Genomic DNA, 24,683 nt, shown 5'->3' on the forward strand with positions numbered 1-24,683 from the left:
AATTATAAGCAGGTTGTCATCTGCCTTTTGAATTTTCACATCACTTGAGAGCCAGCATTAAGAAAATGGGCATTTATGTAGATAGTTTAAAATGAATATTTAGTAAATATTTTTCCCTTTGCTAATTTTTCTTCTTATTTTCCTTTTATTTTTAAGAGTCGCTGACTGTATGCTCAAAAGTGTTTTGTGGCAAACACTCCAAGCTCTCAGTTTCTGCCACAAACATAATGTAAGTTATTTATCGATTTCTTCTAAATTCTTCTTTTCTTCTTAATAGTCAATGACACTGTTACATATTTCATGTAGTCACCAAGATGATTTTCAAATTAGGTAGGCAAATTTGTTCAAGAAGTTTTTCATGTAACCAAACGCTCTCCTTTTAACCTCTCTAGACCTTTGCAGCTGATGCTAAGACAGGAACAGAACCCATAATGTGGTCAGTTTGGGGCCTGATGGAAAGTGACTCTCTAGAGTGCTGAGTAAAAGTCTAGAATCTCTGAAGATTCTAGAAAGAGAGTGAGTGAATTGAGCACCAAATTTCAGTGTCATGAAATAGGTTTTTCTTAAAAACCAATAGTATTTTTTGGCCATAAAAACCTGCAACCTTTATTTCACATTAATAAAATATATGGGGAATTTTGTTCACAAAATCCATGATTCTGCTCTTCCTTAATGCCGAGAGCTATACTATCAAATACTACGCTACAAAAGCTGGCACTGAATTAAATCAACACCTCTTTTACTTCCACTCAGCTGTCTCATACAGATATCACTATTTACTGTATGCAGCTGGATTTTCATGGCCAATTATACTCTTCTTTTAATATTGTGGTTTTCACAGTTGTACATGTTTTCTCACTAAACAAGACGCCTCACTGCTGACTCACGTGAACGTGACCCTGTTGGGACAGAATACCTGAACCTAGAAAGCATTTCCAGCGGAACCGTCTTCATTTCTTTGTTCTAAGAAATTTCCCTTTGCTCAGATTTTTTTTTTAAATCTTGGGCTTGAAAACACCTAATCTTGTACCTTCTTCTAAAAGTGGACAATTTTTCAGACATGCTTCCTTCCTCCAAGATGAAAATCATTCCTGAATTCCGGTTATTCTGTGCCCCGATGCTACGGTAAGATTTGTACATTTTAATAAACTATTCTATAGTTATTTTATTAGTTAGCTAAAACACATAGAGTAGATAAAAATAGTGTATGAACCACCATAATATTGACATAAGCTTTAGCTCTTGGAATGGGAGTTCTAAAACCACTTTATTCTCATTGTTTTCAAGTGAGCCACAGTGCTGCTGTTCTCAGAGGACTGAGCTGCAGCTGATCTGACCTAGTGACCTTGATGAAGATTTCAACAGCAGCCAGAAGACACCATGGCAACCTTCTTGTCTCCAGTAGCTTGATCCTAGCTAAAGCTGTGAGGGTTCATTACATGATCACATAAACCCATATTGACTTGAAGATAGCATAAGAAGCAAGAAAATGTCCTGCTAATGCTATTTTCTCTAAAATACACTGAGATTTCTGCATCATTAAGGAACAAAGTGGTTTATTTGAGACATGGATAAAGAAGATATTCTTCCCCCAAGTGTAAGAAATATAATGCTTTCTTTTTTTGACTTGGAGGTTTCTGGAACTGGTCCTTGATAATGAGAATCAGGTTAAAGATGAACCAGACACCTCCTTCGGTTTTCTGTGATATTGTAAAAATGTGATTTTACAGCAGCCCCCATAACCTGACATCAATGGTGTTGAGAGCTTTTGTATCAAATCAAAGTTTATTAAAATGGTTTTGCTATGTTTATCCCTGTGTTTTTTATTCTTCAGTGGAAAATAAAACAACTGTAAGTGGGAGAAGCACTGCACAAAGAGAGTTTGCTTTGTTTGTGGAATTGCGTATGCACCTAAATATTTCAATATTAAGGGCAAATAGGTAGCAGAATAGCTACAATGCTGGGTCTGGAGTCAGGGAGTCTCATCTTCCTGAGTTCAAATCTGGCCTCAGATACTTCCTTGCTGTGTGACCTCGGGCAAGTCACTTAACCTGTTTGCCTCAGTTTCCTCATATGTAAATTGAGCTGGCGAAGGAAATGGCGAACCACTCCAGTATCTTTGCCAAGAAAACCCCCAAATAGGTCAAGAAGAGTCACACATGACTGAACAACAATAGCAACAGTTTCAATATTGGTCCAACTGTCTGTTTCCCACTTTCTCTAGCTCTCTCATAACATCTTGTTCCCATTGCATTCTTACCTCCTTTTATTGTTTCCTAGTATTTTGCCTTATTCTGTATCTACACTATCAAGCATATCTGGATATTTATATGAATAGTAATAACACAATTATAATAGCAGTTTAAGGTTACAAAGCCTTTTCTCATATTATCTAATTTGATCTTCACAACAACCCCATAAGGTAGTTAATGAAGTATTATTACTATTCCCCTTATCATTATCTCATTTTATAGCTTGGGAATTGAAGTCTCTTAGAGGTAAAAATGGCTTCTCCAAGGTCACACAAGGTAGTACCTAGTGCCCACAGTTCTCCCCACCCTGATCCCTTGATACTAAGCCACTGCTCTTTCCACTACACTCTGATGACTGCTAATGTTAGAAGGATAGGAATTTAAAAATACCTCAAAGGACCAGGCGTCATCATTCGATGATGTGCATTGAATTATTCATAAGGCAAAGAAAATAGAGATAGGAAGAAAATGTTTATTTAAATATTCAAAATAAAATTATTATAAAATTTTTGTATCAATTTGATCTCTTGGTAGGCATATCAATATTTTACTTACATATGCATATTCTAGTTTAAATAGGTTTTAAAAATTTTTCCTAATGCCTCTGCATTAGATTGGGGAAGATGAGATACAAGTCTTTTTGAACAAACAACTGTTAAATACATTCATTTGCTTGTTGATGCTACATGTAAGGGCATACAACTTTTCAGCTATGATCTCAGACTTGTACAAAGCATGTCATTGTTCTAATTTGGATCCACAGGTGCCCTTTTCACAGAATTTATTCTGTAAAATTTGGATTCAGTCAAAAGGTGGCACTTAAGGACCTAGAAGGCCACATAGGGCCTTAAGGCCACAGGTTCCCCACCCCTGATCCAGGTTCTCTTTCTTCACTTATCTATCTGAAGATTCTATGAACAAAACGGGGCTTCTGCATATAAAAGACTAGTGATCTGTAGTCCATAATTCAATAATGCAATCTTACAAATATTAATGTATGAGACTCTCTTCCTCTTCTCCCCCATGGGTCTTCAGAGTTAGAAAGTCTTTGCTGTCTAATTAAAACAAGAGCTTCCATTAGTAGCATTTCTTATGATTAAAAATGAATGACAAGATTTGGAAGATGGATTTTTCCCCCTTTCATTCCAGGTGGACTATTGGGGGAAAAAAGCAGAAATCTTTCAGAAAGAAAAATTATCTCTCTTGGAGATTTAAAAGGGTCAATAGAACTGTACAATATGAAAATAACTCATTTCTATTAAGCGAAATAATTTGGAGCCTAAACTTTTGTCAGTGGCCACACACAGATATAAAATGTACCTCCTAGGGTTGTTGTGAAGCTCAAAGGAGATAATGCGTGTTTTGACAATTTTATATACAAAAAATGTAAGAGTTTTTGTTACACTTGTGTATCCGGCTCTCATTTTCTGTCCCTAGCATGGTGCCTTGAATATCATAGATGCTTAATGTTTTTTGAATGATGAATAGATAGATGGATGGAAAGTAAAATGGCAAGTTAATCTGAAGGCAGGACTTGGCCTTGTATTTTTCATATCCCTTTGCATGTGGTGGTTATTCACTAAATGCTAACTGACTCTCCACTAACCCTTGCTCACACAGTATAGGGCACTTCATTCAGGGCAATTATTGTGAAGCAAGTAGTTGCTTTTCAGAAGATGGGCCCCATAATAGGATAAGAAAATGTGACCCACTTCTCCCAGAATAAACTCCCACATTGCTACAGGAGACTTCTACTTCTGCTGTTTCGGTTGTTTTATCTGTTAGACTGTAAGCTTCTTGAGGGCAGGGACTGTCATGGCTTTTTTTTTTTAATCTTCAGCACTTAGCATAGTGCTGGGCACATAGTAGGTGCTTAATAAATGTAGATTGATTAATTGATTGATTGACATATTACCTGGTAAGGAAGTGAGAGAGGGCCAGGTGGTCACTGACTTTTGTAATATGTTAACTTTTTCACTTGTGATGCAGATATTTTCCCAAATCACTTTGCCCAAATCAGAAACCTGTACTATATTCACTCTAATTCACCTTTAAAGTGTACAAGGACTTGTCCAGATGGGTGTTTGGTCAGCAAATCACCTTGTATCATATACTTGAGTAAATTTGTTAAGACTAAGAATAAATAGCGCAGTGTTCATTTCTTAACAGCAAAGCTAGGTTCACTTTGTATAATTGCCACCTCCAAAGATTAACTTTGGTTTCAGCGACCCAACAGTGTTGTGAGTTTTTTCTTCTTGGCAACAAATACAAAATCGCCAGGATTGTATTTCCTTAGCACAAAGGAGTGAAACCTTTCTTTGGTTTTTTTTTTTCTCCATTGGACTTGGTTCATACATTATTGGAAATTCTCTGTTGATATTTACCAAGTCTTACTTTTACTCATTCAGAGAGTAATGAGATCTCCTTTTACAGTGTATTCACAGGGATGTAAAACCTGAAAACATTCTGATAACAAAGCAAGGGATGATCAAGATATGTGACTTTGGATTTGCTCGACTTTTGAGTAAGTAGCAGCATCTTTACATTAAATTCCCCTATTCAGTCAGTTACAAGATAAGATACAGATGTAGTTATACATACATACATATACAGATTTAGATAGGATGTGATGTATATACACACATACATATATATATGTATGCATGTACATGAGTGCATGCATGTATATTATATGTGTACATATACATATATCCACATGTGTGCATCCATGCTTCATTTTTATATTCATGTGGAATTTTACTCACTTATATAGAATTTTTACATGATCTTAATATATGAAATGTATTAGTTTAGGAATTAAATGTATGGTATAAGAAAGTATTTAAATTTTCAAGGAGACAAGCCTGTAACATTGGGGGGATTAAACATGTAGGGAGCTCAAGTCTATTAAATACTTGCTGAACAAAGCGAAGGACTACAAGGTATGTAGAGATAGCTTGGTGACACAGTGGGTAAAAGGGTTAGACCTGGAGTCGGGAACTCCTCCTGATGCTCTAACATCTGATGCTTACTGACTGTGTGCTTCTGGGCAAGTCACTTAACTGCTGTCTGCCTCATTTTCCCCATATTTGAAATGGGGATAGTTAATAGTACCTACTTCCCACGACTGTTATGAGGATCAACTGAGATAATAATTGTAACGTGCCTTAAAAAAACCTCCAAGCTCTACATAAATATTAGCAATTGTTTTTATGGACCAGCTCTCTGTCTTGTTCCACTTTATGCCCAAGTTGCTGTCTTAGTTTCTTGCCTAGTACCAACTTGAGTTCGTAGCCTAATTGCGAGCCTTTCCACGAGCCACAGTCCCCATGGCTGGGTCTCCATGCCTGCTGCCAGACCTCTCTAAAACCTGCACAGCTCTGTCTTTTGTCTGATGCTATTAGCCCTCTCTTAGGTAGGTATTAGCCTATTCATCCAAGCCACCTCCTTGGGTCACGCTCTTGTGACCTTCCCCATCACATATTCTCCCTTATTCAATGGGCATCTGATGGTCAGGTCCCAGATAGCCAGGGTCAAATAAGATAACATAATTAGAGTAAAAGTGCTTGGCAAACTTCAAAGGGACACATAAATGCTAGCTGTTTTTATTAATCATCATCATTACCTTCTAAGGATATAAACTATAAGACTCAGTCTCTTCCTTAAGGAGCTTACAGTCTAGTTAAAGCGACAAAACATCACAAACTTAAAAGTTAATAATAATAATAGCTAGCATTTACATATGGCTTTAAGTTGCAAAGAACTTGACACCTTAAGAAAGAAAAATTCTCTCTCTTGGAGATTTAAAGGGGTCAATAGAACTTTAGAGTATGAAAATAACTAATTTCTGTTAAGCTAAATAATTTGGAGCCTAAACTTTTGTCAGAACTTGACAGATATTATCTTATTTGGTCTTCAAAACAACTCTGGGAGGGAGGGCCTATTATCAGTCCTGTTTCACAAATGAGGAAACTGAAGGGTGAGGGGAATTAAATGACTTGCCCAGGTTCACACAACTAGTAAGTGTCTGAGGTCCTCAAGTGCAGCTCTTTGACTGTGTCCAGATTTCACAGAACAAATCCCCTTAGGAAAAAGATTTGTTCTGTAAAACTTGGATTCAGTCGCAAGACCGCACCCAAGGACCTAAACGGCCACATGCGGTCTCGAGGCCTCAGGTTCCCCACCCCTGCTTTAACCATTATACCACCTGGCAGTCTCGTTTGAATCACAGTTCAAGCTGCGTGTGATTTAGTGCCAATGTGCAGATAATAAATGTTATTAGATTTTTGACGAGTGAGAGCTCAGTGTGGGCTAAGGCAATCAGAGAAGGCTTCATTTATGAGTGAGGATTTGAACCTAACTTTGAGGGGTGATTAGTATTTAGATAGTCAGAAAGGAGAGAAGGAGCATTTCAAGAAGGAGAAGTTAAATATGTCTTGAAGATGGGAATGAGCACGGCATGTTCGGAGAACGCTAAACAGGCTGGCCTAGCCAGGGCAAGGGGTTTTTATTAGGGAGTATGGTGATAGATGGATAAAGGATAAAGGTGTACAAGTCTGGTAGGGCTAGATTATAGAAAAGGTTTCAATATAGTCAGTGATATTTCTAAATGTGACTTTACATCATAGAAAATGAATCATTTATCTTCATATGTGTCTCTGCTAAGTGCTTATAGCCAAAAGAAATAATTATTTTCTCCTCCCCAGTCTAGAATTTTGTGGCAAGCAGAACTATGCATTTGGGCACCTGGGCTTTCCATATTGAGTAAAGGGATTTTTCTGTTAATGGAGGGATTGCCTTCTACCCCTAGGCAGATTATGAGCAGGGAAAATGGTCTAGGATGTGATTGTAAGCTCCTTGAGGGGAGGGACTTTTTCCTCTTCTTGTATCTTAACTGTTTATAATAAACAAACAAATATTTATCAATTGATTGATTGGGAAATAGCAGTTAGCAAGGGATCGAATAGGGCTCATGGTTATCTGCATTCTGCTCATCGTCTAGGAATGCAGCAGGCATGAGAATGTCATACACCTTAATGATCATTAATTAGGTAGTTTAGGTGACTTTTAATTTATGTTGTTGAATTGCACTTGTTGACAATTGTATGCAATAAATCAGTGGGCTGGTTTAATTCTGAAAATATCCCACACCAAACTAATTTTCTTTTCCTCTCTATTTTCTGTGTGTTAAAGGGATGCCATCCAAAGTTGGGACATTTAAAAGCTAACTCTCTCAAGCCTTTGCAGTACTGAATCTAGTGAATAAACACCTTCAGAATATTATGACAGCACAGTTTACAAAGCTGTTTACTTTTTGAATTTGCCTTTGATGCCTTACACAGGTCCAGGAGATGCCTATACTGATTATGTTGCTACAAGATGGTACCGAGCACCTGAACTTCTGGTAGGAGATACACAATATGGCCCTACAGTAGATGTGTGGGCGGTTGGTTGTGTTTTTGCTGAATTGCTGACTGGCCGGCCCCTCTGGCCTGGAAAATCAGATGTGGACCAACTCTATCTGATCATCAGAACGCTAGGTATGAACGGTATTCTGTGACTTGCAGAGATACTCTGCAAAAAAGAAGAGATCAAAAAAGCTTGCTTTTCTCCCATTACCCCAGCATCTCCAAAGTATACGGCTATTGAGCATACACATTCAGGGTTGTAGTCAGAACCCAAGCTGACTCTTCTCATATGTAAAGTAATAATTCTCTCTGAGCGATTTCCAGGTCATTTTTCAGGTACAACCCATTAGTCACAGACTTTCCTGTGTAGATACTTCCCATATCTGGTTGAAGCAAGAGCATGGAGATGAATCAACTGGCTAGAGCTTGATCTAAGCAAGAAATATCTGATTGGTCAGCAGTTTCTGTCCCCTAAATTAAGGAGTTCCCCTTCTCCCCTCCCCTCCATTGCCCTAGAGGTTTTTCATCTACTTGTGTTCCTTGCTCTGTGGCTGTTCCTAATTTCTAAAACAATAACTGTGATTCAGAGTACGGCTTATCAGAGATTTGCATCACGCATAGAAACTGCAGGGTTTTAACTGTAATGTGCACCCCACCGGTTAATCCCATCTTGCTTATTTCTGTGTTTGAGGTTATCATACCTGAAGACCACTTAGTTTCTTCTGTTGCAGCGGGGTCTTAATTGAGAGGTATTGTCAAGGGTGTGCTGGAGTCAGCTTGAACAGGCTCTGAGAACTGATTGTGAAATTTTCAGTGTGATCATTTACATCTCAGAAATTGGCAAATGCTACAAGTCAGAGACTGATTTATCGTTGATTTGTTGATTGTCTAAACTTAGGAAAGTGATGGAGAAAATGTTAATGATACAAATTAAACTTAAAAATGTGTCCTGTGTATATTTTTCTGGTGAGTTGGTTGTTAAACATTTAACAGCACACTCCTGGGTATTTTCTACAAGAGAAATGGTATGGCACAGTGGGATTGAATACTACTAGGTGCCAAGCTCTATGCTAAGCACCCTTTTTTGTTGTTAAACAATATTATCCTCACAATTATCTTGTAAGGTGGGTGCCGTTTTTCAAGTTGAAGAAATTGAGACATAGGTTAAATGAGTTGCCCAGCATCACACAGGTTGGGAGTGTCTGAAGCTGGCTTTGAACTCAGGTCTATCCTGACTCTAAGTCAGTGGTCCGTCCACTGCACCACCAGCTGCCTTTTGTGACTAGACCTGGGTTCATGTCCTGCCTGTGTGTCATTTTAACTTCTCATGATCTCAGCTGCTATAACTCTAAAGCTATAAGTTACAAAGTAGAGAAAATAGGACATACAGTGATTACAGTAATGGAAATAGAACGAATAACTAAAACTGAACATGATATAGTTACCATAACTGATCTTGACCCCAAAGAAGAGCTGAAAAAGCATACCTCCTTCCTTCATTTGCAGAGTTGGGGGGGCACTGTGGGTGTGGGACACTGCATACACTGTCAAAGATGCCTGATGTATTGGTTGGTTTTGCTGAATCGGTTTTCCCTCCTCTCTCTTTTTTGTTCTTTGTTACAAGGGATGGCTTCCTAGGTAGGGGAGAGGGAATTAATCTATTCAGATATGAAAGTGATATAAAAATAAAAGCTATCAATAAGAATTTTTAAAGCAGCAAACTGGTAGTGCCATATGCCTGTATAATCACAGGTTGGACCCCACTTCCCCCCCAAAATGCTTACATAGCTCATTGTGCTCCTTAGCTTCAAGCTTTAATAGAGGCATCTTTACTATGGGAAGGGGCACATCATTTGAATCTAATGAGAAAATACTTCTAAAGTGCTTAGCACAATGCCTGGCACATAGTAGGTGTTCTATAAATGTTAACTATGTTGTTATTATCAATAATCATGGCTATTTTAGATAACATTTCTTTCCTTTATATGAGCATCATAGATATGGGAGAGAATAGCATTCAGTGGAGGAATTAGGGCAATTTTAACTTCTCTTAAGTTTTCTTGCTATCTCATATTATCAAGAGCCCAGTTCTAAGCCACAGTGAGGTTTTAATCCCAGGAGTTCCATTAGACTAGCCTCCTGGATAGAGAAAACTTCCCCAAAGTTCCTGGCAGTTGCAGTTGGGGCCATATGACTGCTAAGTAAATACCACAAAGTGGCATGACTCCTGGGTGGGAGAATTGCTTCAGCCTGTTTTACTGGTGGGTCTTCCCAGGCTGGCCTGGAGGGTGCTCAGGTACTTAAGGCACACCCGTTGTTGGAGTACCTGCAGCATAGAAAATGTAGGGTGCAGTGTTACCACGAGCCATGCCACATGCTTCTAATTCTGTCCCTCAGAGAGAGAGACAGAGAAACAGAAAGACAGAGACTTGCCTTTGTGCTTAACTACCCCACTCATGTCTGGGAGAAAAATCAATCCAACCTTTCTTTCATATCCGGGCCCTAGGAAGTAAACTTTTAAAAAATGCTTTGACTCCATTGCTAAATTTTTGTTTATTCTATTATTGATATTTTATAGGAAAACTAATTCCGAGGCATCAGACCATCTTTAAAAGCAACCAGTTTTTCCATGGCATAAATTTACCAGAACCAGAAGATATGGTATTGTATGCTACCTGAGGGATCTGATTCTTCATGGGCTTTCTTCTTCCATGTGTATATGTTTGGAGTGTGTGGTTTTAGGGGTGAACAGGCATGTGCCAGCGGTTCTTTCCCCTGACATCTATGCTTTTGGCTCTTGTTTTCCCTATCTCATCAATATAACTACTGATGCCTAAATCCCAATTAGGGCAGTAAAGAAACCAAAAGAACTTTTAAGTATCCCTTTTAGTCACATTTTGATGTTAAACTGAAATTCAAAATGTATTTAGCCTTTTAGGGTCAGATAAGCCCTGACCCTGCTATGGACAATGAAAGCAAGTATTGCACTAGCGTGAAGACCTGGATTCTGGTGCCATCTCTGCCATTGGGATCATAGGATGCTATATTTAGAACTAGAAGAGACCCTAGAGGCCTTCTGGTCCAACTTTTTATTTTATAGATGAGGATCTGAATCTCAGAAGGGTTAAAGAAATCACCCAAGTCACATAGCTAATAAGTAGATGAACCAGGATCAGTACCCAAGGTCTTAGACTCCAGACCCAGCGCACTTCCCATAGTACTGCATTAGTTATGTGATCGGAGATTACTTTCCATCTCCTCTGTAAGTATCTCATATGCATATGGCTATTTGTATTTTGTCCCCCGTTAGAATGTGGGTTCCTTGAGGACAGGCACCATATTTTTTGCCTTTCTTTGTGTCTCCAGCACTTAACATAGTGACTGGCACTTAGTAGGAACTTATTAAATGCTTGTTAACTAATTGACTGACTACCTATCTAGGCGTTCTTTTTTAATTACTTGGAACCTTGACTTTGGTTTGTTTTGTTCAGAAATAATGTTATGGCATTTTGAGAGAGTAATTCTGAAAGAGGAATGAATATGCACAGTACTTTGTGGCTAAAATAGGTGATAAAATGCTGGAGAAATATTTGTATGGCATTGTTACTCAGAAGGCTAGAAACACTAGGAGAAAGGTTGTGGCAAGTAGGCCCAGCTGAGGGCAGCAGAGAACTGTAAGACATCCCTGCTGAGGGCTAACTGACCTGTAATAATAGGTATGTACCTTGGAACCTCCATGCTGCAGGTTTCAAGTTATTATTTTCATGTTGTTGCTCTTACACCATATTTTTTTAATATTTAATTTTTTCAAATAGTGAAAATCTATCTCTTCCTCCCACCTCCTATCCATCTCCTAATTAAAAAAGAAAGAAAAACAAAACCTTTGTAATAAATATGCATAATCAAGAAAAACAGGTTCATGTCTCAATCTGTACTCTGAGTCTGTTGCCTCACTCTCAAGAGCTAGGTAGCATGGTTCCTCATGAGTTCTCTGGAATTGTAGTTTGTCTTTGTATTGATCAGAGTTCTTAATTAAGTCTTTCAAACTTGTTTGTCTTTCCCATGCTGTGGTTGCATAAGCTGTTCTCTGAGTTCTGCTCACTTCACTTTGTATCAGTCCACACAGATCTTCCCAAGTTTCTCTGAAACTTTTCATCATTTCTTAAAACACAATAGATTGCCATCACATTCATATGTTTCAACCATTCCCCAATTGATGGACACTACGTTTAGATTCCGGTTCTTTGCCGCCACATAAAAGCTACTACAAATATTTTTGGACATATGAGTAGTTTTCCTCTTTCTTTGATTTCTCTAGAGATTATTGAATCTATGATAATACCATTATCTTAAAATTATATGTTCCTTCCTAGTTACATAGTTCTCTCTCTATGTATATATATATATAAACACATGTATATATATGTATACATGCATGCATGTATATATGTATGTAGATGTGTGTACATATACTTATATATTATTTTAGTTTCACAACTCCATGAAACAAGGCAGGGAGGCATATTACTCCCGTTTTACACATAGAGAAACTGAAGTTCAAACAGGTTCTTAATTAAGTGATGTATTCAAGATAATACTGAGACTTAAGAGCCTATTAAAAGAAAGCTAAGACTTTTCAAGTTGTAGCCTTAACCTTTGAGGAAGGCATCGGGGATAACTACTATCCAAGAAGGATAAGAAGTTGGATTAAATGTTGGATTAAATGTTCTGACCAGCATAGAAATTTTGTACTACATTCTTGCTTTATACATTTGAAGCAAGAACCAAAGTTGTTTTGACATTCTAATTGGAGGAAAGACTTGTTTGTTTGTCTTTTGGTTTTCCCAGGTAATGTGAAGTGTTGTTATGACATTGGCAATACATCTGTGTTGCCAAGGTCACCGTGAAAATCACTTGCTCTATAGGACCTCCCTAATTCCTGACTCAGAGCCAAGTGTTGCACCCACTACTCCATATTGTCTCTCTTTCACTATTATACTAGGTTCCTCTGTGAGGGATTTTTAGAATATAGGTCTTTGACACTTTTTTATTTTTACATCTAGATAAAAATTATTTTTTTCTTTTTAAAAACAAAAAGAAGGGAAAAAACTTGTTAGAAATTACATAAAATATTTTAGAATAAGTAATCAGAGAAAGAAGTGTCTGTGGGGAAAATGTGTTGTCCAGGAATGTTTTATTTTCTTTAGGGGAAATAAAACTTTTAACAAGAAAATAAATAAATGTCTTACCCACTGTTGTTTTCTTACTAGGGCATATGAATGATCATTTAACAACAGTCCAATCAGTGTATTAATCAGACAAGAATCCACAGGGAACATCTATAAATTCTTTCTGTTGCCTTGATTTAGGATACCGGAGGGAGGACAATATAACAAACTTCCTTCTTGACATTGATTTTCTGTTTTCTTCCAAGTTAAAGTTTAGTGGTTGTCTTTAAACCACAAATAGTCTGGAATGTGCCTGAGGAAAGGACAGAGAAGGATAACACCTATGTTCAGGAGTCATACGATTGACAAGAGTACTCTGGTTATGGGGGCAATGCTTAATTTCATTCTTTGGGTTTCAATCTGAAACCTAATGCTAATCTGATTGAATTAACTATGGATCGATCACAGCTCTAAGATTATTTGTATAAGGGGTCTCTAGGTGGCACAGTGGATAGAGCATCTGCCCTGGAGTCAGGAGGACCAGAGATCAAATCCAGCCTCAGACACTTACTAGCTGTGTGACCTTGGGCAAGTCACTTAATCCCAATTGCCTCCAAAAGGGGAGGATTATTTGCATGAAATTCTAAACAGTAGTTATTATAGCTTATATTTCCATAGTATAGGTGGCAATAGGCTATAGGATAGAGATCTAGCCTCTGAGCCAGGAAGACCATAACTGACAAATCTCCCACCTCTGATATTTACTGACTGTGGATCATAGACAAATTACTTAACCTCCTAGGGCTCCAGCAACTCTCTGAGACTATAAGTAGAGGGAATTTCAGTTCTTCCACAGATCAGTGAAAACAACCGGTCCCTATCCCATTGACAACACTGCTTTTTAGCTACAGTGTATTTCCCTATATCAGAGGTTGATGTGAGGAAAGCTCATTGTAATTTGTAAAGCACTATGTAAACAGGAATGATTATGTATAGTTGGCCATGGGATCCTCAGAACAACATTGTGGGATAGGAAGGGCAAGACAATGCCTTTTCTCAAATGAGGAATCTGAGTCTTAGAGAGATGTGCAGAGTCACATCTAATAAGTGACAGGCCTTGAATTCAGGTCTTTTGACTCCAAGACCAGTGCTCATTTCATCATAGTTTTTGGCCTCTTTCAGAGAGAAACTGAAGCTCAAGGTCCCTTAGTGAGGCCAAGAAAGCATATTTTAGAGCAGATGTCCAGACAATGGCCCAAGTTTGTGGACACCCACAGTGGATTGTCTTTGCTTAGTCTGTTCTGATTATATGATAGATAACAAGGGACACCTTTGGTTTGCATAATATCTTGATGACATCATATTCCAAATGCTTTACAATGTTTCTCACAAAAATTCCAATTAGGTGGGCTTTGAATATGAGACCCTTAAATGAGAACTTTTCTGAACCTCAGTCTTCCCATCTGTAAAATAGGAAAAATATGTCCTTCTGATCTATTTCACAGAGCTGTTGTGAAACCAGAAATGAGATATATATATATATATATATATATATATATATATGTATGTATTTAAAGGACTTGGTCACTATGAAGGAGTGTATGGTTGTACCATCATAGTGCTGACATTAACTAGTAATAACAATGGCTAGCATTTATATAGCCCTTTAAGGTTTGTAAAGCACTTTTGATCCTCACAACAAATCTTGTGAGCTAGGTTCTGGTATTACCCTCATTTTACAGTTGAGGAAACTGAGTCAGGGGTGGTTAAGTGACTTGTCCTGGCAGCTAGTAAGTGTCTGCAACTAGATTTGAACTCAGTATTAGTGTCTCTTATGTTACAGAATTATTATTCACTTAGAGATGAGGAAGCTGAAGTCCACATTAACCCAGAATCCTTAATAAGCCAGCAGTGCAATTGGAGAACTAGAAGACAGAATTCTAAAGTAATGCTTTTCAGTACAATATATTCTGATATAAACTGGTGTGAATTTGGTAAATCAAAGAACGACAAAAGCAGTTTGTTATCTGGTGTAGTTGGTGCTATCACTCCAGGGCCCTTATAAATCCAGCTGTGCATGATTTTGGTTATATCATTGACCTTTCTTTATTTTTTCCTCCTAGGAAACTCTTGAGGAAAAATTTCCTGAAACTCCTCCAGCGGCTTTGAACTTCATGAAGGTACTTTAGGTTCCCTTATATCTAGAACTGATAGATTCAATAGCAGCTTTTATGAAGCACTACAATGTTTACCTCTTTGCCTCTAAGGCTGTCAGATTATAGCATAGGTATTGATAAGTAAATATAGAGTATTTTAGAAGGGAGACAGTGCATACCAACGACTGGAACAGAAAAAAGCCTCCTCCTCCTGTAGGAGGGGGGACACAAGCTAAGTGTAGAAGGAAGCTTAGGATTCCAGGTGGAGTCAGAGATGGGAGACAGCTTGTTAATTACAAGGAACAGCTAGTGGGCCAGTGTGGCTAGAACCCAGAGTGTGATGGGGAATACCATGAAAGGTAGGTGAGAGTGGGATTGTGGAGGAGTTTAAGTGTCAGCCTGAGGAGTTTGTATTTTATCATACAATTACACTAGATTTTTTGAAGGGAATGATATGCTTACATATGTGCTTTGGGATATTGATTTGGCAGCTGTGTAGAGGTTGAATTGGAATAGGGAGAGACTTGAGGCAGGGAGTCCAGTTGAATTGGAGTAGGGAGAGACTTGAAGCAGGGAGACCACTAAAAGGTTATTTTGGTAGTTCAGCAGAGGGACAATGAAAGCCTGAGCTCGTGTTGTGACTGTATGAGCAGACAGAAGGAGATGTATACAAGGCATGTTGTGAAGGTTAAAATGGTGAGATCTAGCAGTGGATTTGGCAGTGGATGTATGGGGTGAGAGAGAAATAAAGGATGATACTGAGGTCATGAGCCTGGGTCACTGAGAGGATAGTGGTACCCATGGCAGTAATAGGGAAGTTCAAAAGGGGGGAGGGTTTTGGAGAAAAAATAATGAATTCTGTTTTGGAAACATTGAGTTTGAGATCCCTATGGAACATCCAATTTGAGATGTCCAGGAGGCAGTTGGAGATCTATGACCATTGCTCAACAGACAGTCTAGGATTGGGTATATAGAGATGTTTAAAGAGATGATCATTGAACCCATGAGAGTTAATGAGATCACAAAGTAATTATAGAGTGAAAAGAAAAGAGGACCCAAGACAGAGAAGATCTGACATAGATGGAGAACCAGAAGACAGAAGGAGTGACCAGACAAGTAGGAGAAGATCCAAGAGAGGAGGGTCATGAAATCCTAGAGAGGAGAAGAGCATGGGAAGAGCACGATTGAGAGTGTCATATGCCACTGAGAGGTCAAGGAGGATCAACACTGATAAAAGGTCATTAGATTTGCTAGTTAATAGATCATTGGTAACTGGAAAGAGCAGTTTCAGCTGCATGATGAGACTGGATCTCATCTCAATTAACTCATCTGGAGCTTGCAGTTCACTAAAACGCCATCATTTTCAGACAAACTACTACCATCTAGCCACACATACCACATCTTGTACCAACGAAATTGATTTTTTTGTAACTAAGTGTAAGACTTTTCATTTGTCTTTTTAAAATTTCATTTTATTATCTGTGGTCTGATATTCTAGCCTGTGAAGATCTTTTTGAATCTTGATTCTCTTCCAGTACATTGGCTATGCCTCCCTGCATTGTGTCATCTACCAGTTTGATGAGCATGCCTTTATCCAAGTTACTGATAAAAATATTAAATAGCAAAGGACCAAGCCCAGATTTCTGGAGCTCTCCACTGCAGCCCTCCTTCCAATTTGACATAGAACCACTATTGACTTCTCTTGGGTTTAGCCATTCAGCCAGTTACAAATCCCATATCTTTTCAAGTTTTCCAAGAGAATAACATGACTTTGTCAAACGCTTTACTAAATTCAAGGTAAACCGAATTTATTGTATTCCTCTGATTCTGTTAAATTTAATTCAATGAACATTAAGAACCCACTCTGTGCCAGGTACTATGTTAGCCATTGGAGATACAAAGCCAAAATGAGATAATCCCTGCCCTCAGCGCTAATGATCTACCTGTCAGAAAAGAAGAGAAGGTCAGTCTTGAATGATCTCTTCTTGAAGTCATATTGGAAAAAATTTTTTAAAAAAGTCATACTGGCTCTTCGTGATTGCTGCTTCCTTTTCTAGATATTAAGTGACCATCCCTTTAAGAATACCTCCTAGAATTTTGCCACTGGCCTCTACTTAGTAGACTCCATGTAGTTCCCTTTTTTGAAAATGGCGACAGGATTTGCTCTTCTTTGCATCCTGTCCTCCTCAAACTCTCAAAGATTCCTGACCATGGCAATCACATCTGTCCCTTCTTTCAGTACCCTGATTAAGTTCTTGAGGGCTTGGCAATTTGCACTGATCAAGGATAGCTAGGTGCTCTCTTACTGACCATTCTTTCTATAGCTCCTGGATTTCCAGAGTTTTCTTCATATGCAATGCTACTCTGCCCCCCTCCCTTTACCTAGTCTATTTCTTTTGAATAAGGCATACCATTTTAGAGAAAATTCAACATCCTGTATTCTACAGGATGAGAAGCTGTTGAAAGACTGCTTTATATAACCATGTTGGGGTGGAAATCAGAATTCTATCAAGAGAAAACTGAGATAGACTAGAATCAGTGAGACTAAAGTCAATAATAAAAGACCAGAAGAGAAAAGCAGATTCAGGTAATGTCAGGGATCATCCCCAAGCTTGCATTAAGACTCTGCCCCTAGCCCAGAAGAGACAGGGAGCCCAAAAAATCAGCTGTCTAATGTAGAAGATAAGGATATTCCTGACTAGTCAGCTGGATCCCATCAGTCAGCCATTTAATAAACATTCATTAAACATTGATTAATAAACATTTATTAAGCACCTGCTCTGTGCCAGGCACTATGCTAAGTGCTATCAGGGCAGAAGATAGGAACTTTCCACATGATATAGATATCAAACAACCTCTGACATATAAAAATGATTCCCCATCCTCAGAGGCATTGAGGCATAATAATCAATTCAGGATCCTTACTGTGAGCCATAATTAATCCTTCACAACTTCATCAAAAGACAGAGTCATAGTTAGCATAGGGAACCAGGGCTCTGCCTGTGGTTTTCAACATCTGGAGAGAAGCTCCCTTCTTCCCTATGGTGACCACTCTCCCTATAGTGCCAGGCAGCACAGTGGCCCCCAGGTCACCACCCCCAGGTCCCATCAGAAGTGGTACATCATAGTCCAGACTTCCCATTGTCTACCTCTCTGGGGTGTTGATGAGATTCATAGTACCATAAATTTAGGACTGGATTTAGGACTTTAAAGATCATCCAATCCAGTCCCTTCATTTTATAAATGTACTGCAGTCAGGGTCACATGACTAGCAAGTATCTGAAGTGAGATTCAAACCAAAGTCAGACCACCCCACTTCAAACAAGACTGCACCCATGGTTAGACTATCCTGTCTTCTGTGCTACCCCTCCCAAATGAATCTGCCTCAGGCACAAGAATCCTTAGCAATGGCTCCATCAAAAGGGGCCACTGCCTTAAGGGATAATAATAAATAACCGTGTGTCATCTTCATCTCAAATTGACCTTTGGCCACAGAATGTCAGATCTCTTTACTCTGATTCAAATATTACCTTCAACTTTTGGTTTCTGGCTTGAGTTCTGACATTCTTAATGAAAGCTCTAATGCTTTCAGTTATGATAAACACCACAGTTTTTCCTAATGCTGATCATGGTCTTTCCTAGAAGATATTGCCCAAAGCAATCTTGAGATACCACAGGTAGCAATCAGTTCTGCCCCAAGTGGAGAAGACAGTTCAGTCTTGTCAGAAAAACACAAGGACACCATGACATATTTAGCCAGTTAGTCAATCAGCATTTATTAAGTGCTTACTATGTTCCAGGCACTGTGCCAAGTGCTGAGGATACAAAGAAAGGCAAAAACAGTCTCTACCCTCAAGGGACTCACATTCTAATGGAGGAGACAACATACCTTTTTCTTATGAAAGGTGGAATTTGGGTTCAGTCTTGAAGGAAGCCAGGGAAACAAGGAGGTAGAGGAAGAGAGGGAGAACATTTCAGGCATGGGGGACAGCCAATGCAAATGCCCAGTTGGGAGATGGAATGTCATGCTTGAGGAACAAGTAGACCAGTGTAGCTAGATGGTAGAATGTGTGAAGGGGAGTGAAGAGTAAGAAGACAAGAAAGGTAGGAAGGAGCCAGGTTATGAAGAGCTTTAATGCTAACAGAGGACTTTATATTTGACTCTGAAAGTAATGGAGAGTCATGCGATTTTATTGAGTGTGCTGAGGAAAGGAGAAACATGGCCAGATTTGTACTTTAGGAGAATTACTTTGGCAGGTGAGTGGGGTGATAGATTAGAGTGGAGAGAGACTTGAGGCAAAGAGACCAATTAGAAAACTTTTGCAATAGTCTAAGCAAGGCCTGCATGAGACCATCCCCCCACGAGAGTAATGGTTTTGTGGAGAGAGAGAAGATAACATACCAGAGATGTTGCAGAGGTAGAAATGGCAACATTTGTCAATGAATTGGATAGATGCGATGAAAGCAAGTAAAGAACTGAAGATGGCACTGAGGTTTTGAGCATAGGTGACTGGGAGGATCATGGTTCCCTTGACTAATAGAAAGTTGGGAAGAGGAGAAAGTTTAGGGAAAGGATAATGAGTTCTGTTTTGCATATATTGAGTTTGAGATACCTATAGGACACTCAGTTCAAGATATCCAAGAGGATAGTCATGATGTAGGGCAAGGGTTCAGGAGAAAGATGAGGGCCAGACATGTAGATGTGGGAATGTTCTGCCTAGAAGTGAAAGTTGAATCCATAGGAGCTGATGAGATCACCAAATGAAATAGTATAGAGAAGGGTTATTAATTTTTGTGTGTGTCATGGATCCCTTTTGGCAGTCTGGTAAAGCCTATAAACCTCTTCTCAGAATAATGTTTTCAAACTAATTGAATAAAATTTCTGCTAGAGGTTAGTAAATATATATACATATGTGTGTATGTATGTTTGTATGTATGTATGTATGTATATATGTATGTATTTTCCCCATTCAAGTTTGGAGACTCCTTGAAATCTATTCATAGACCTCTAAATTAGGAATCCTTAGTATAAACAGAAAGAGAAGATGATTGAGGTCAGACTCTTGGGGGATACCCCCTATTGGTGACCATTACATAGATGAAGAACCAGCCAAAGAGACTGAGGAGAAGGAGAAGCAGGAAAGCGTAGTATCATGAAAACCTAGAGTGTATCTGGAAGGAGGAGGTAATTAACAGTATCAAAGGCTGCAGAGTGGCCATGAAAATAAGGATTTAGGAAAAAACACATTGGATTTGCCCATTAAGAGATCATTGCCACAGGCAGTTAGGAGAGAGTTGAAGAGAACCCTGTCAAAGTTGTTGACTTAACATGGTAGCTGCTGGACATCAGAAACACAGACAGTTCCACTCCTCTGACATAAACAGGGCTTCAAAAGACAGAAGATTTGAGTTGGTCAAAGTGATGGCTCACTACCATAGCCTATAAACCCCATCCTGTCATTTCCTTAGCTCTGTTTGAGAACCCTGATCATCATTGGTTTTTTGCTCAGTACCTTTGGTTAAGCTACTTCTGCTGATGGCTCACCTGACTCTACCCCTTCTCCTTGTCTTGGGGGCTCTGGCTTTAATTTGCCTTTCCTCAAGTAATTGGTCATTCTGCTGCAACATTCCATAACTGAAAGGAGAATAAATGGAAAATCCATTTCCTTATGCAGTACATTCATTCTTTTTTCAAGTACTCCATAAATGGCATGGGACCATTAGGCTTCGTATCTGGACAATATCGTGATTGACTCCCATAACGTACATGAGCCTAGTTCCTGTAACTCCTTCATCTTCACTGACTTCATAGTCAGCACCTATATGCCAGACTAGATAATTATATATTTGATCTGGTTCAGAGCTCCTTAGGATGTCACTTCCCTATAGGCATCAAAATGGACATATAGAAGGTCAACGCTATGCCTCATTAGGGCAATGATTCAGTGCTTTTGGGGACATTAACTATTGCTGACATTTTATTTAACATTCTTCCCTGAGCAACTTACTCCAGAAGAATAAGCTATTCTAGTGATTCCAACAATGCACAAGTCTCCAACAACTTTTGGTTCATAAATGTCCCCATCCCTGGTTATATCTCAATCATCAGTTGCCCTTCGTTGTGGAAGCAGATGCATCTTGTCACCAGGGGAGTGGTTCTATACCATCCAAATAAGTCATTCAGATATTATACTCTTGCATTTATTATTACCACAGGCAGGTGGCACAATGAGCAAAGTTCTGGGTTTAGAGTCAGGAGGTCCAGAGTTCAAATCCAGCCTTAAGAATGTACCAGCTCTATGACCCTGAGCAAGTAAAATGAGGATAATAATAGTACCCACTTCCTGGATTGTATTGAGGATCAAATGAGATTATTTGTAAATCACTTAAGCACAGTGACTGGCACATAGTAGGTGCTTAATAAATGCCTGTTTCATGCCTTCCACAAATTTAACCCTAGGCACCTAGAGAATGAAAGAGAACTTTTTCTTATTGTGTCTACCTTCAGGATGTGGCAACACTATTTTGGGACCCCATAAAGAGTAACTCCCAGACTGTAGAACATCCTATGAAAAATCTCTGTCAAATGAAATATCTGCCGGTCCCTTTTTGTTGCTCAAATCAACTTCCAGATTCACCCCAATTGGTTTAAGGCCCTCCTGAGGTGATCTGAGACTTCTTGTGGCCCTGAATATGGGAAGATATGTGCTGATTTGTGGTCATCTGGGTGAAATTCAGAACCAAATGGTCAAATCTGAGGGACTCCTGAGCCTACTACTATTAATTCATAGTCACCATGGACTCTCACCAATTTACAGATGTTCCTACCACCCACTTCCTAATTCATAACATGCTTTTGAAAAACATTTAGAACAGGCTTGGAAGTCAGTTTTATCTGTCATCCATCCACTACCAATAGATGGATGGGTAAGAAAAGAGGTCAAATCACATCATAGAATAATACCACCACTGTTGTGTAATGTATCAGCTGGATAAATAAATGAACCAGCCTCTGTACCACTGAGTCTACCTCTAACAGTCTGGTTCACTCCTCTGAACAAAATAACTTTTGTTTTACCTGTCATGGTATTTCCCCATCCTTACTTCACTCAAGTCAGTCAGTCCATAAGCTAGAGAGTATAGACCTGCCTTCAGAATAATTAGACCAGCGCTACACCCAAAGATCCTCACAAACAATGGGGAAGCATCTGGATGTGGGGGAGCCAGCACTGGCCACATGTGCAGTATTTTTGCATTGCTCAGCTATCAAAAATTAGTTGTACTTTCCCTATCACTAAAATTTCCAGCATGTGGCCCTCAAGTTTCAGCTACCAGGAAATTCCCAGTCTTCAGTTGTTCCCTCCTTTGCTCCTCTAAGCTTGATAATCCGTATCTATAAATACTGCTTCCCTCATCTTCTCTCTCCCACCACCCTGCTCCGCTGCACTCGCCCTCATTCCCTCCACAAAGACAAAAATGACTTAGAAGTCCAAATTCAATGTGACCCTGGCAAGTGACTTAATCTGTAAGTACTCTAGGTAACTAAGATTGTAAATTACAGAGAAAGTGATGACCTGCATTCATATAAGAAGTTTACTCATCTGTGAGGTCCCCATACCAGTGAAGTCACAGTCTCTGTCTGTCCCTGCTCCTATGGGGCCAAATACAATATTTGAAGGGCTATCATCTTGATTATCAGTTTCATACTTTGTATTTGTCTAGGTAGGGAAGCTAGGTGGCGCCATAGTGCATAGAATGCTAGGCCTGGAGTCAGGAAGACTCATCTTCCTGGGTTCAAATCCAGCTTCAGACACTTACTGGACAAAAATGTAGTGTGACCCTGAGCAAATCACTGAACTGCTGATTGCCTCAGTTTCCTCAGCTGTAAAGTAGCGCCTACCTCCCAAGGTTGTTGTGAGGAATGAAATATTTGTAGATGTCCTTAGCACACAGATGCTATATAAATGCTTAAGCCCTTCCTTTACCCTATTTAATAAAGATATCAGAAACTCCTGGGAAGGTCAAGTTGATTCCTTATCAAGAGGGATTAAAAAAAAAGAGGGATTAAGCCCATTATAACTAGGTGAGGTACCCTTTGCAGTAAGCTCCATTTAAAAGATGGAAAGCGGCCACGGACTGCAGAAATCGAAGTCCATGATTATACTTCAGCTTTTGTTCGAGTCACTCCTTTTCTATGTGGGCGTGCAGAGGGTGATTTCAGCCCAAGCCTAAAGCCTTCTGCACTGGTGCCTGCTGTCTTCATCTGTCTTCAGTTTCTAGCCACCCATCTTTGCCCTTACCTTGCCTGAACCCAACCACCTACTACTTCTCCTGCCTACCCTAACAGCTGTCCTATCTGTCCTCAGCTGCCAGGGAAATTGAGGACAGGTTTCCTAGAGTGGGAAATCCAGTGTCAAGGTCCTCTTCTCCTCCTGCACCTCCCCGAATTTTGTGAGGACAGGAAGCACGACAACATGGGACCATGACAGAGGCAGCTAAAAAAAAATATCTTTTGAAGTGCTTTTTTATCTAAACTGGAAAGCTTTTTTTTTTCCCTCCCAATTTGGATTTTCTATATGAAGACATTAGAAAATCATTCAAGATTTTCTAGAAATATACCTTTAAATCTGCTTTATACTTAAATGTATTCCTAAATGCATTCTCGATGTTGTGTTTTTCTAATGTGTGTTACTCTATTCAAATCCCCTAAAATTGACTATCTGAAAGAAATAATCTAAATTTATAGAGGTTCTTAACCTAGGGTCTACAGACCCCCAAGGGGACCATGGATAGATTCCAGGGAATCCATGAACTTGGACTGAAAAAAATTACATTTTTATTTTCACTAACCTCCAAGTGAAATTTAGCTTTTCTTTTAATTATTTTAAAACATTCTTCTGAGAAGGGGTCCATAGGCCTCACCAGACTGCCGAAAAGGTCCATGACAAAAAAAAGGTTAAAGACCCCTGGTCTAAAATGAAGCGAGACGAGAGCAGATTCATTTTTAAATCAGGGGAGTTAATTAGGTGGTAGTAGTCAAAAGGTTACACACAGGGTTTGAAGTAAGTGAAACAAACAAACAAAAAAACCCAAAAAGTCCTTAACTGATTCTGACCTTGATCTGCCAAGCTAGGCACTCACCACTCCATGGATGCTCAAAGGGAAGGCAGGAGTGGTTCTCTGGAGCCCCAGAGGTCAGGACACAAAAACTGAAGTTGTCAGAAGAATTTAAGCTTCTTGAGGATGGGGACTGTGTCTGTTTTCATCTTTGTATCTCCAGGTCCCAAGACACTGCTTTAGGCCTCATAAATGTGCGTCTTTTAATGGATGAATTGTCACAGTGATGCAATTTCCACTCATTTTAGACACTCCAATTTACATATAATGAACATCCAAATCCAAAGAAAAGGTGGGTGGGGAGCGGAAGACGGCAGTGAAAGTAAAGGTTCTATGTCAAAATATAATGTAAGTTATATAGTGCCAAGATTAGTGTGGTTGATAATCTCTCTATCAGGGATGGGGAGTCTTTTTTTTCCTCCTAAGAAGAGGCAATGATTCCAGGAAAACAAATCAAATCACAATCATAAGATCATTCACTCACCTACCCAGGAGTAAATCGATGTGTCAGATATAAATATGATAATAATAACTGACATTTATATATGGTGCTTGCTATGTACAGGGCACTGTGCCAAGTAC

The 24,683-nt window shown here is 39.1% G+C and overlaps 1 protein-coding gene across 1 annotated transcript in view; it reads left to right on the plus strand.

Annotated features, from left to right (window-relative positions):
• CDKL4 (cyclin dependent kinase like 4) overlaps window positions 1-24,683 on the plus strand; it is a 48,692-nt gene that overhangs the window by 17,040 nt on the left and 6,969 nt on the right. The window contains exons 4-8 of the mRNA XM_036751033.1: window positions 157-229; window positions 4,686-4,776; window positions 7,595-7,792; window positions 10,239-10,321; window positions 14,952-15,008. Of these exons, the coding sequence (XP_036606928.1) occupies window positions 157-229; window positions 4,686-4,776; window positions 7,595-7,792; window positions 10,239-10,321; window positions 14,952-15,008 (502 nt within the window). The remainder of the gene's footprint in view (window positions 1-156; window positions 230-4,685; window positions 4,777-7,594; window positions 7,793-10,238; window positions 10,322-14,951; window positions 15,009-24,683) is intronic.

Source organism: Trichosurus vulpecula, chromosome 3, assembly GCF_011100635.1.
Source record: "Trichosurus vulpecula isolate mTriVul1 chromosome 3, mTriVul1.pri, whole genome shotgun sequence".
Classification (NCBI taxonomy): Eukaryota; Metazoa; Chordata; class Mammalia; order Diprotodontia; family Phalangeridae; genus Trichosurus; species Trichosurus vulpecula.